This window comes from Thermobia domestica, chromosome 4 (assembly GCF_964235325.1).
Source record: "Thermobia domestica chromosome 4, izTheDome1.hap1.1, whole genome shotgun sequence".
Lineage (NCBI taxonomy): Eukaryota > Metazoa > Arthropoda > Insecta > Zygentoma > Lepismatidae > Thermobia > Thermobia domestica.
Window position 1 is genome coordinate 225,371,863 of NC_137457.1, and position 13,275 is coordinate 225,385,137.

At 36.8% G+C, this 13,275-nt stretch overlaps 1 protein-coding gene across 1 annotated transcript in view; it reads right to left on the bottom strand.

The window, feature by feature from the left end:
- Positions 1–13,275, bottom strand: part of LOC145683877 (acid-sensing ion channel 1-like) — a 97,543-nt gene that overhangs the window by 69,299 nt on the left and 14,969 nt on the right. Inside the window, exon 2 of the mRNA XM_081755508.1 lies at positions 11,128–11,548. Within this exon, the coding sequence (XP_081611634.1) occupies positions 11,128–11,548 (421 nt within the window). The remainder of the gene's footprint in view (positions 1–11,127; positions 11,549–13,275) is intronic.

The following is a 13,275-nucleotide window of genomic DNA, read 5'->3' on the forward strand; positions in this document are numbered from 1 at the left end:
AAAAACGTATGTTTTGGGGGTGTCCAGATACTTTTGATCACATAGTGTATGTTGGTGACAGAGGAAAAAAGACATTCCTTTCCGGAAAATGCTTTATCTCAGAAAAACGTAAGAAGAAATGATTGTAGATTCTAGGAAATGATGTCATTATAGATTGAGCTACTTATTACACCTTGCTTTCAATTATTACTTATTTAGATTCTTTTTTATTTTTGTGCTATTAGAAATAGGTTATGGTCCACTTAGCAGGACATACGATCCACTTTAGACGACACATTGCTTAATATCTTGTTTTCGTAGATATTCTATGTTTTATTTATTATACATCTATGTTTAATTAGAAATGAACAAAACTTCTGTTTTCAATAAATAATGAACCTTTCTATCGTATGAGTGTGAAATTTGCTTATTTGTATTATTTCCTTCTGTGCTGCAGCTTTTCCTCTTCAAAGTGATCCGATTTTGAGGACTTGACTATATATATCACCCCCCCCCCTCTAACGTTTGGGAGGTGATTCCTGATAATACAACCAAGATAAAACAAAAAGTATAAACCAACCTGGGTGCACGAATGTTTCCTTTGGGAGTTATAGGCTGTCGAAAACATGAAAAAATGAAACTCCAACACTATTGGACCTACCGTAGTCGGGTCAAGACTTTACTTAGAAACTAGTACGTGCCCTATCCAAATACTCATGTTTCAAAATCTTGCGGTACTTCCACAAGAATTTTTTTTAGAGATAGTTGGTGAGTAATTCAATTTATGCATATACTGTAGCCGAACTCTCTCTATAACAATTGTTGTGTGAGTATCTTAGGATTCTGAAACATGTATTTTTGGATAGTGCACGTATTAGTTCGTAAGTGATGTCTTGAACCGACTACGGTAGATCCCATAGTTTTGGAGCTATGGACCTTTAAAATTCGTTTTTTCATATTTTGGGCAGCCTATAACTTCAAAAGGAAGCATTTGTGTACCCAGGTTGGTCTATACTTTTTATCTTATCTTGGTGTGAGGAATCACCTCCCAAGCGTTGTCGGTGTTGTTTTGAAACACCCAATATATATATATATATATATATATATATATATATAAAGGAGTGGATGGATGTGCTTGCATATATATATTCTCGCATATGAAGCAACTTTAACCGAAATTTGGCATATATATTACTTGCAACCTGAAAAACTAGTACTGTGTAGGTAAGACCCCTGGCACACCTAGGGCGCGTGGATGGGATGACATACAAAAAAAAATCGAAAGTTATCTACATTGTCAAATATTATAGTTTTCGGGGTCACTTAGATCAGTGACAGTATAAGTCCAAGTGGTCCCCATTAGCATCTTGCAATGGAGGGGTGGAACGGTGACATGTAAAAATAATCGAAAACAATCTAGATTAGTGTGAAATCCATAGTTTTCGAGCTCCCTGAGTTGATTTGTGACAGTTTCCGTGCTCCTTAAATCCAAGTGTAGCTCCCACTTGGGTAATACCTCCTAGCACTCCCAGGGAGAGTAGAAAGGATGACTTATAACAATAATACCGTGAAGCGGGGCAATGCTGAACCCATGGAGTAAACTTGAACAAAATGGAAAAAAGTTTTCACTTTTATCCTGAGGGTAAAATATGCAATAAATTAAAAATATATACAAGTACATCATTCTGCAGATATACGTATAACAAGATAATACAGGTCTTACATTGTGTATTTTTGGCTCCACTTTGCCCCCCAGAAAGTTTTGTACAGGGCCTATTTTTGCCATTTTTCGTGGTCAATTTAAGAAGTGTGTATTTTTTGACAAATGAAATTTAGAAATATTTTCCAGTGAATCATGACTCCCCCAATGCCGCTAAAGTCCAAGTTCAGCCTTCTCAGCACACCTGGAGAAGGGGAGGGGTGAAATGCAAAATAATTAAAAAACGACCGATATTAGTGTCGAACAATGCCGTAACAAAGGGCGGTGCAAGCGGTGCAACGCACCGGGGCCCCAAGCCTAAGGGCCCCGTCGAACCCGTTAATTACTCAGTAGGCTACTGAATACTTATATTTTATTACTCCTTTCTTATGTGCGAGAGAAAATAATTGTCAATTTTAAAATTGCCGGCAATTTTAGTAATATTTTTTCCTGTTTTTGGGGCCCCCAAGACTAGAGTCCTCGCTGAACCCTTTTATTATTCAGTGCTGAATACTTATATTGTCATTCACTTTTTATATTGTTATTACTCTACTTCATCTTTTTGGAAAAAAAAATCATTGTCAGTGTTAAAATTGCCAACGCAACAATTTTAGTAACATATTTTTTTGTTTTGGAGTCCCCCAAACATATTGGACCATTTCTTATGTGTAAGAAATAATCACTGTGGTGAAATTCTAGATTACATACAACTTTCGTAATTTTTGTTTTTTCGTTTTTCGAGTACCCAAGCCCAGGGGTCCTCGCTAAACTCGTCTATTACTCGGTACTGAATATTTATATTATGTTATTTTTTTCTTATATGAAAGAAGTAATCATTGTGAAATTTTAGATTAATAGTATTTTCGTAACATGTTTTCTGTTTTTGGGCCCCCAAAGCTAGGGACCCACTGAACCCGTTTATTACTCACAAGGAGACTTACGGAAGTGTCACTCACCGATTTGAATGAAATTTTGCATACTTGTAGAACATCGAAAAATAATCGGCACATATTTTTTTTCGGCAATGGTGAAGATTTAAGGGGGAAACCACCCTTTGAACGTTAGGGGTGTTCTTTAAGCATAGACAGAAAACAATCATTTAATATAGAAGAAAACATACTGCCAGAGGTCTCTGTACTTCTCCCTATTCGGGGTGCTTATGTATAATGAGTCCCCTCGCCTCTCACTATGTCAGTACTTCACATATCCGCAATTGTTATAATTATGAATTTATTGAGAAAACGCTGCCAGCGGGGTTTTAGGACAGCTGATTCAGATTCTGCCGTCAAAATTACGAAATTCAAAATGGCGAATCCAATATATTGATTAAAATTACAAAATGTCTTCTGGTTTGGAATTCTCTGCACTTAGACCAGAACAATTATAGTTGGCAGGGGTTACTACGAAAAGGTTGCAGACCGATTTGAAATCCCTTTCTATTGATTTGAAACCCCTTTATTTTAACGGAATGCTCGATTAAAGTGAGTCTTTGCACCTCTCCCTATTCGAGGTGATTACGTATAGTGAGTCCGCTCGCCTCTCACTATGTCAGAACTTCACATATCCTCAATAGTTATAATTATGAATTTATTGAGAAAACGCTTCACAATAATGGTTTCGTTAAAAAAAAAAGTGTGATGCATAAACATTGTTTACACCAAGCTCACCTTATTACAGCAATAACGGTGACAAATCGCAAAATGCAGCACAATCTTCTTCCAAATAACTTTTTGTATCACGCATATCTAATAAGATTTGCAAATCTGAGAGAAGAAAACTGATTATGAATCAGTAATTTTAATCTAAATTATAGCCTATTATTACGGAGATGTAAATTTATGAAAAGTTGTAGAAGAGAATATCAGTACAATGTCTCATGAAGTTTTTCCACGGCCTAAAGACGAACACGTCAAGAGGCGGCTGAATCCTACCAGTTGTTGGTGCCGAATGATTTCTATTTTCAGGTACTATTTTGTTCGTAAAATGGGTTGAAAAGTTAATTGTGATAGTTAGTTGAAAAGACTCCATGAATCTAATAACAAAATAGACTTTTCATTAGACGCTGGGAGAAAAACTTCTTGAAACCAGAGATGTCCGTCTACGCGTAAAAAACGATAGTTTACGTTTACGTTTACGTGTCAACTATGCGTAGACAATGTAAACAACGTAGACTATGTAGAATATGTCAACAACACGTAATTTAATATGGCGTCGTGGACAATAAAGGAGCTTTCTTTTGTCGTTACCTTGCGAAATTGCGTACAAAATAAAATGCCTAGACCAGCGAATAGTAACTTTCGAATACTTAGTTTCGTCTTGATGAAAGAAAATGAAAAATATTATACATTTTGTAAAATATGCAAGGAAAAATTGGCAAATACAGCAGATTCAAGACTGAAAGCCCACAGGTGAGAATTAATTTTGTAAATTTCATTATAAAAGCAATGCTCGAAGTGGAAAATCTAAGGAAGTGGTATGTGCAGAGCAGAGTAAACATACAGATTAGATAATTCCCTCTACTTTTTATATGTGAGTCGTTTCCCTAATCTTTCGCTGCACCAAAGCAAAACAACTGAATGAGGAAATATGAACAAACGAGCAACGAAATTCTTCCTTACATTTGATAGTGGTTGTCTACATAGTCTACACGGGAAAAGGTGTAATGTAGGTTACGTATAGATTACAGTAGACAATCGCGTAGACGTAAAATTGTAGTTTACGGCACATCACTGCTTGAAACCATGATCTGAAAAGAATTGATGTTAATTTTCCCGAATTTGATGCTTTAACAAGGGCATTTTCAGATTTAAAGATGTTGTTTTGGACTATAGGGCTAAATGTTTCATTCCTCTCCTGCAAAATAATTAACAACGATGATAACAGAACACCATTTTCAGAATTTAAAGGCTGTATGCTGTAGCTGTGAGTCATAGATTTATTGACTGTGCCTCACTGTCTACTGTTTCTGTCTCTGTAAACGCTATACTGAGAGGTGCAGAGACTCACTTTAATCAAGCATCCCATTTAAATGAGTACAGAAAGGGGTTTCAAATTGGTCTGCAACCTCCTCGCAGTAATCTCTGCCAACTATAATTGTTCTTGGCCAACTGCAGAGAATTTCAAACCAGAAGACATTTTGAAATTGTAATCACTATATTGAACTCGCCATTTTGAATTTTGTAATTTTGACGTCAGATTCTGAATCAGCTGTCCTGAAGCCCTCCTGGCAGTATGTTTGCTTCTAAATTAAATGGTTGTTTTCTGTCTATGCTTAGAGACCACCCCTAACGTTCAAAGGGCGGTTTCCACTCCTAAATCTTCACCATTGCCGAAACAAGAAAATACTGTCGATTATTTTTCGATGTTCTACAAATGTGCAAAGTTTCATTCAAATCGGTGAGTTACACTTCCGTAAGTCTCCTTGTCAGTATTAAATAAGTACTTATATTCTGTTATTTGTTTCTTATGTGTGAGAAATAATCATTGTGAAATTCTAGATTACTAGCAATTTTGGTAACATTCTTTTCTGTTTTGGGAGCCCCCAAACCCAGTAGCCGATGCTAACCTGTTTATTACTGAATACTCATATTCTGTTATTTGTTTCCTATGTGGAGAGCTATGAACATCTCGTTCGTGAAATTTTACTCAGCGACCAAATCGACATACAACGGTGCAAAGGGCAGAGATTTGATGGAGCATCCGTAATGAGCGGAGTTTGTGGTGGTTTATAAGCAAAAATTAGTAATGCAACTCCAAACGCTCCGTACGTTCATTGTTGTGCGCATAATCTGAATCTTGTTATTGCCGATCCTGGAAAAGTCTCCACATACGTTTCCTTTTTTTTTTTTTTTTATGCTCTTCAATATATTTTCCTTTTTTAGTTCTAGTGCTCCTAGATGGTCACTTTTAGCTCTTGGTGATGAAATGGATTCAAAATTAAAGAAGAAAACTGAAAAAAGCAATGTATAACTAGGTAGGAAACAAAGCCTCTTAGCTGCATTAAAGACAGAATTGCTGATGTTCAAAAAGCCCTTACCACAATTTGTCTGACAAGTTAAGAAAAACAAACAAACAAACAGACAGATGAGTTGAGAGCAGTGAGACATTAAAGAAAGATACTAATGTCCATGTATGTAACTTCCAAAAGTTTGCAATCTTCTGGTATTGCTCTGCAGAGAAATCTGAAGAAATCACTTCAGCAAATGAAAGATCTGTGGGGAAAGTATGACGAGCTTGTAAAATCCACAAAAGACCAGTGCCCGGGATTGAGCATTTCAGAGACATTTTTAGGAGAAACGCAAACTGTTTGCAAAGAAATATTTTGATGAACTGGCTACGGATAGTAGACTAGATGTACGAAGATATTCGTATCGGAAGATATATTTCGTGTCACTGTATTTTATTCTATTCTGGATGTATTGTGTCACAATTTAGCACCCGTTTCCACGGAATGACTGAAGTGTTCAATAGCTTTTCTTTTCTCACCCCCAACAACATTGTTGTCTGTATCTGAGGAAGACCTTCAGAAATCTGGATATGACTTTACCACAAAGTACAGTAGTGATGTAAGCTCCGATTTTCCACGGGAAATACTGGTATTCAAAGATTATGATAGGGATAAAATACGTAACCTTCGAAAATAGCTTTTCTTAGTAGAGGATGGATATTCTACACCTTTTCCTGTTGTGCTTACCGCATATGTAATCAAGCCCGTATCTTATATTGTGCGCTCATGTGCTCTAAATAATTTGTCCTCCCCCCTTCTCGCACAAACTTATGTCTCAAACAAGGAAACAAGCCGTGATTTTGCAAACATAGAAGCTTTTGTTGAGTAGCAGTTTAGATATTACAACTTACAAAAGTTACAACGTAATTTTAAATGGCCTAATTCTCTCAATGATGATTATGATGTCGTGTTCTGCCCGAAGGTAGGTGTTTGACCCAAAAGTCCCCGGGAAAGATGAATCCTTGGTAGTTTACCGCTGCCTTCTATGGGATGATGATGATGTACTAAGGAAGGGACCTACAGGTTAACTTGGGGTCCGAACCACTTATGTCCCCACCAGGAATAGAACTCGACACCCTTTGATTACAAGGCAACGAACTTAAACACTCATTCATTGGGGACACATTCTCTTAACACTGGCATGTAATTTATTCATGTAGGTTTTAATTTACTGTCTGAAGAAAATGTATTCAGTTAATTCTTAATCAACCGTTAGGTCATTTTTATGTTTTATAATTTCACTTGCATTATGATTGATTTTTTAAAAAATATTTACTCTTATCATTGTAATAATAAAATATGGAATTTAAAAAAATTCGAAATTTTGCCGTCCCCTAAATTCTGCCCTGTGCTCGAGCACAGAATAGTACTTACCTAAATACGGGCCTGTGTGTAATTTTTCTAACAAATCCAGTAAGTGTGGCTTCTGCTAAATGCTCGATCTCGAAATTAAAGTTCATAAAGTAATACTTGAGAAGTAATACCTTACAAAAAATGTTAACAAATGTTGCTATATTAAGAGTAGAACGAAAAAGCTTCAAGACTAAACATAGACAAGATTGTTTCAGATTTTGCTGATGCTAAAGCTAGGAGAAAAACCTTTCTGGAACAACTTTAAATCTTTGTTGTATTGTAAGGTGCCTTGCATGTTTGAATATTTGAATCCATTACAATAAGTTTATTTTGAAATGGTTTCAGCAGTTGTGCAGCATCCCTGATATTCCTTTTTATTTCTTAATCATGATGTTCTTCTCTGTAAATAACGTGCAAATATCATTTCTTATGTTTTTTTTTTGTTTTTTCTTAAAAAAATGTATGTGATTAATATCTTTTTCATTTTGACTAATATTAAAAAGACATTTCACTTACTTTGCACGATTGATGTGGTACTGTGTATTTTTAAAAGCCCTGTAAAATTATCGTAAATTGTGAAATGATGTAGTATGTAAATATAAGTTTTCTATCTTATTCTATTATTTAAGATTACTTTGGAGAGGGTTTCATGAAAGTCGCGAAGATAAGCGGAAGAGACAAATGTAATTAGAATCTAATACCAGAAAATATTATTATTTTGAATTTTGTTCTGATAGGCATATTTTTATTTTTATACATATTGTTTAGAACAACAAAAATAGGTCTACTAAACATCTTTAACAAGTACAGAGTTGTTTAAAAATCAATTTAATCCCTTACCGCATGACGTGCCATATATGGCACATTCCCTTTTTTCACTTAAGCTTTTTTGTGATTTATCAAAGGCACCAAATGACTGTTTTGTCTGCTGTGTGAGATATTGACGTGTATGAATAAGAGATTTTGGTGTCATCTGGCATGTTCTTTGTGAGTTGTAAGTGTGTCATATATGGCACTTACTTATTTCTCGTTGGAATTAGGTGAAAAATTTAAAATTCAAGTTTTAATTCATTTTTCAAGTTCCGATATGAGAATTTCCAATACCGATTATATTTTTTTTTTCGCTAAAAGAAAAAAAATCATGCAGAAAGGGTTTAATGAAAGAGGATCGGATTTGATATTTGCAATATGAGTAAACTGACCAAATTTTGTTTTATTCCATTCGCTCTTAGAGAAGTTACTATATCCGATGTATACAAGAAATGGTTTCTACTATTACAGAAATAGATGGATATCGTAACATCTCCGCAATAGATATATTAAAAATCCCACACAAGCTTATTACAGACCAGAAAAAGGGGATCGCTAGCAAGAGGATGTGATAAAATGGGGTCGTGATAGGAATTAGGTTGAGAACCACTGCTTTGGAGAAAAGTATTTCTGTGTATGTGTATGTTTGTGTGTGTGTGTGTGTGCGTGTGTGTGTGTAATATTGTTCGCTGCTTTTACTATTATATTGAAAAATTCGTTCGCTTGTGGGAGGCCCCCAAATATTCTCTTGCACCGAGGCCCCGAAGAGTTTTGTTACGACACGTGTCGAATCAATCGTCTCGGGATTGCTAAGTTAATTGGTTACAGTCCCGATGCTGTTTAAGCTCAAATTTAGTTCCCAGTGTGTATAAGACTCTCTAACGTCTCTAGGAGGCGCGGGAAGGAGGAGTGTGTAAAAATAATTAAAAATTATTGATATTATTATTTAATAGTTAACTTTCGGAGTCACTGAGATGAATTTTATTAAAGGTATCATCTAGTGGATGTTAGTGGTGTGCCCAATTTTTATTTTACTATCTTTGAATTTTTGTATATTCCAAAATGGCCTGACTTGCTTTGTGTGAATAGATACACGTACTTCAGTTCAGTGTACGAGAACTTGGCTTAACGCATTGGATTTGATATCACATTTTTTTTCAAAGTTTTTAACAAACCATATTCTAGATTTCGATTTGAAAGAGAATGTTTAGGATATATTTTCAACCTATATCTGAACCACATCCGAACCTTGGTATTTTTGTAGATAATAATGCAGCATTTCCTTTTCCAAATATTTCATAAATCGGAAAATATCTTATTGAACCTGCTCTAGATTAAAGAATGAAGTTTTCTCTTTATAACATTATTGTAGGTATTGCATTTAAATCTGTTCTATCTAGACTTCCATTTGAATAATAATAATTTGAAATATACATTCCAACGAAAATTATGGGCCTATAGCTACACCTCCAAGCCATCTTCTGGAGGTGAAATTTCATAGTGAGAAAGGGTCTGTCATGTATAACGTGATTATTTATTTATTGTAGGGTTAATATTCATATTATTATCGATGCATTTGTCCTCGCCACGAGAATTGTGATTTTTCTATGATGACCTATGTACTCACTAATTCCAACGGATAATTATAGATAAACTTTAAGTGGGGAATACAAACTTTTAAAATTAACTAATTAGTGATTCCTTGTTATTTTTAATGCGTGACAAGCAGTGGCGTAACTACGTTTCATGCGCCCCAAGCAAGAGAATACCCAGGCTCTCCCCGCCTTAAAAACATTTTGTGCTGAATGATAATATTCTGAAAAACTGCTGTGTACATCTTTTGGAAAAAGGCCTCTAGATTTGAACGTACCTCTTAGAATTATGAACTTTTTAAAACTTTCACTGATATCAATACCCCTGAAAGTAACCCTTATCAGTAGGGTTGTCCAGCTTTAAGAGATCATGAGAAATTTCTGGAGTCCCTTCCCTTTTAACGGAACCGTTAACACGCTATTTGAATTTATTATTTTTGTCCCTTCATGCTGTGAACTAGTACTTGGACTTGGGCCTAATGAGTATATCTCGGTGGATTCTGCAACACTGTCACCACTTTCGGTATTCACATTACTAACTGGAGAAAACATATATGCCCTACAAGTATTAATCGATTGCTTTCTATCCAAAAATGATGTAATTTTCAAGTTAGTTTTACGAAAATATATAGCCTATAAAAGTAGGCCGGTCCAACTTTCCCTCTTTTTTGTTCGCGGTGTGCTTGATCTACATGTCAAGCCTCCCAAAGATAGCCGAAAATAGAGGAGGACGGAAGAACATTGAAGACTAATACAGATTAATGTCGAAAATCATGTTGATTCGACCTATTAGGAGGCTAGGGTGAAGGACCCCCACATTGCGGTGTTTCGTGCCATAGTAGTTACGCACCTGGCGACAAGGAATCACTTCCTTGGAGAATATTTGTAATGATCTTGGAAGAAAAACGCTGATCGAAAGGTAACGAGAGGCGCTGAGTCCATGACTGAGTGGACACTCGTCAAATTTCTTATCTGATTGTTTGGAGTGACATTTCTCGGTTGAATGAGCACAGACAAAATCTTAAGAAAACACAGTTATTAATATCGAATCATAGTTTTTGGACCCACTGGTATGTATGTAAGACATTCTAGCACCCCCAGTGTGGGGTCAGAAAGGGTGACCTGTAAAAATAAACGAAAACAACCGACGTTATTGTCGAATCCTTAGTTTTGAAATCGCCAAGATGAATATTGACACTTCCAATGCTGCTTAAGTCCTCATTCAGCCCCCATCGACATGAGAAGTGAGAAAGGGTGAAAAATAAAATTTTCTTACCTTAAAAGTATCTACCTAAGGGTGGGTTTTCAATATGTAACTTTGATTAAAGTTCGTATTCTATGGGGTAAAGTGTTTCAAACTTTATGCAAAAAATTTTATCTGATGGATTATTATCATTATAATTTCATTGAAAGCGTATCCTATGGGGAAGGAGATTCAAATCTGTCTCATACTCCTATTCTCCCCGTCTGTATTTAGGCAAGTCCACTATAAAACCCTGCTGTAACGCTATAGAGCTAATAGCAGTTTCTAGGGTATCGGATCTGTCTGGGTCACCAGGTTAGGCTAAGTCTAAGAACCAAGATCCAGACCCGAGTGGACCAGGACAAAAGTCGTGACCAGGTAACTCGTGTCATCACTGTTACATATGTTAGGTGGGAAATACCATTTAAATATTGTAAAAACTTACTTCCTTAACCATTTTGTTTATATCGTGTTTCGTGAGATTCCACAGTTGGTATGAGTCTGTTATGCTTCCTCCAAGTAGCTTCGACTGATCGACACGGCTGTTTGAAGTATTGCCTCGCCCTCTATCGAAATGATCAAGTTTCTTCACAACACTCACATTGTAATGATTTTTATTACACATCGTTACAACAGGGAATTTTAAAGAGGCATTGTGAACCACTCGCACATTCACATTCACTGGCACACTGAGGTACAACAACACACGATTACACAATTGACCTATCATAAGTCCAAGGCAGATAAAAATTATGATCACCCACATAAATCTTCGTGTCTTCGGAGACCGTCGATCGTAGACAGCTGAAACACCGATGACGCTCATCTCCCTTAGAGACCTCCATTTGTTACACTGCCTGACGGATCTGAGGAGAAATTATTATATAAATATATTAGATTACTTGAGAAAAGCAATAACAATAATGATACGTAATACAATTAATAAAAATACTTAACCCTCTTATGGCCCTCCAAATCTACACACACGCCCGTCCTTGGGGTCTATTTGACCCCAATTAATTTATCGTAAGGGCATTCAAACATGAAAGATACAATAAATAATAATTAATCTATATGATCTTGAAGCTTTGCTGGCGTCTACTATTAATCCAATGTTCTCGGGATTGCTGCCGGAGTGAGTGTTGTTGTGCTGAGCTTTCGTTACCATACAGCGGCAACATCTTCAGAGCTATGTGTTGGAGTGTGCTGGTCGTACAATTTATATTGTGGTCTTTAAGAATCGCTGTGTTTCTATTGGTTGTTTTGTTGGCCAATGGCGTGCTCTCATCCGAGCAGAGAAAAGGGAGTGGTGAATCTCTCCATCAATAGACTAAGTGAAGCAGCTACAAGTCTTCTATGTAAAGGCCTGAAATTCGCTCCAACACCAAAACACATTCCCATCACGGAAACTGTAAGCGGTATTGAACAAGCAATAAAACACTTAGACCATGAAGCAGCAGACCACATACGCACACAAGCCGTTACGGTCCTTATGAGGGCCAAGCAGCAGAAGCCGAAATACAACCTATCCAGAGAAGAAAGGAAAACCCTCAATGACCTACGAGCAGATGACAGCATCATAATATTACCAGCAGACAAGGAGAATGCGACCGTCATTCTCAACAGGGAAGACTATCACTCCAAATTGACATCCCTACTGGAAGATCCAACATATAGAAAAATTGACAGGGATCCAACCAAGGCCATCGAAAAGAAAACCTCCAGATTAATACAAAGTTCCAGTCCGAATGAAGAAGAAAAGAAGAGGCTTAAACCTTCCGGTTCATTACCACCAAGGATTTACGGCCTTCCGAAGATACACAAGAAAGAAGTTCCATTACGACCCATAGTTAACACCATAGGAGGCCCCACGTACAACCTGGCCAAGAAATTAACAGGGCTGCTACAGCCACTAACAGGAGAATGTACACACCATATCAGGAACTCCAGCCATTTCGTACAACTACTACACAGAATCAAGACAAACGCAGATGACATACTCGTCAGCTTTGATGTGGTTTCTCTCTTTATGAGGGTACCACTAGAAGATTCTATTAAACTCCTGGAAGCGCACTTCAGCAAGGATATAGTACATCTCTTCAGACACACCCTAACGTCTACCTACTTCAGTTACCAAGACAATTTCTTTGAACAAAGCGATGGTGTGGCAATGGGCTCTCCTCTCTCTCCAGTAATAGCCAACTTCTATATGGAGTATTTTGAACACAAAGCGCTAGAAACAGCAACATACAAACCTACAGTATTCTACAGATATGTAGACGACACATTCGTCATATGGCCCCATGGCAGACAGAAACTCGACGAATTCCTGCAGCATCTGAATTCTATGCACCACAACATCCAGTTCACTATGGAAACAGAAACAGAAGGAAGACTCCCGTTCCAGGACGTACTCGTATACAAGAAACCAGATGGAAGTCTAGGCCATTCAATCTACAGGAAACCCACGCACACTGATCTCTACCTCGATGCGACCAGTTTTCATCATCCTGCACAGAAGATGTGGGTGTTAAATACTCTAATACACAGAGCATACCAAATAGCAGATCCAGATAATATAAGCACTAAATTG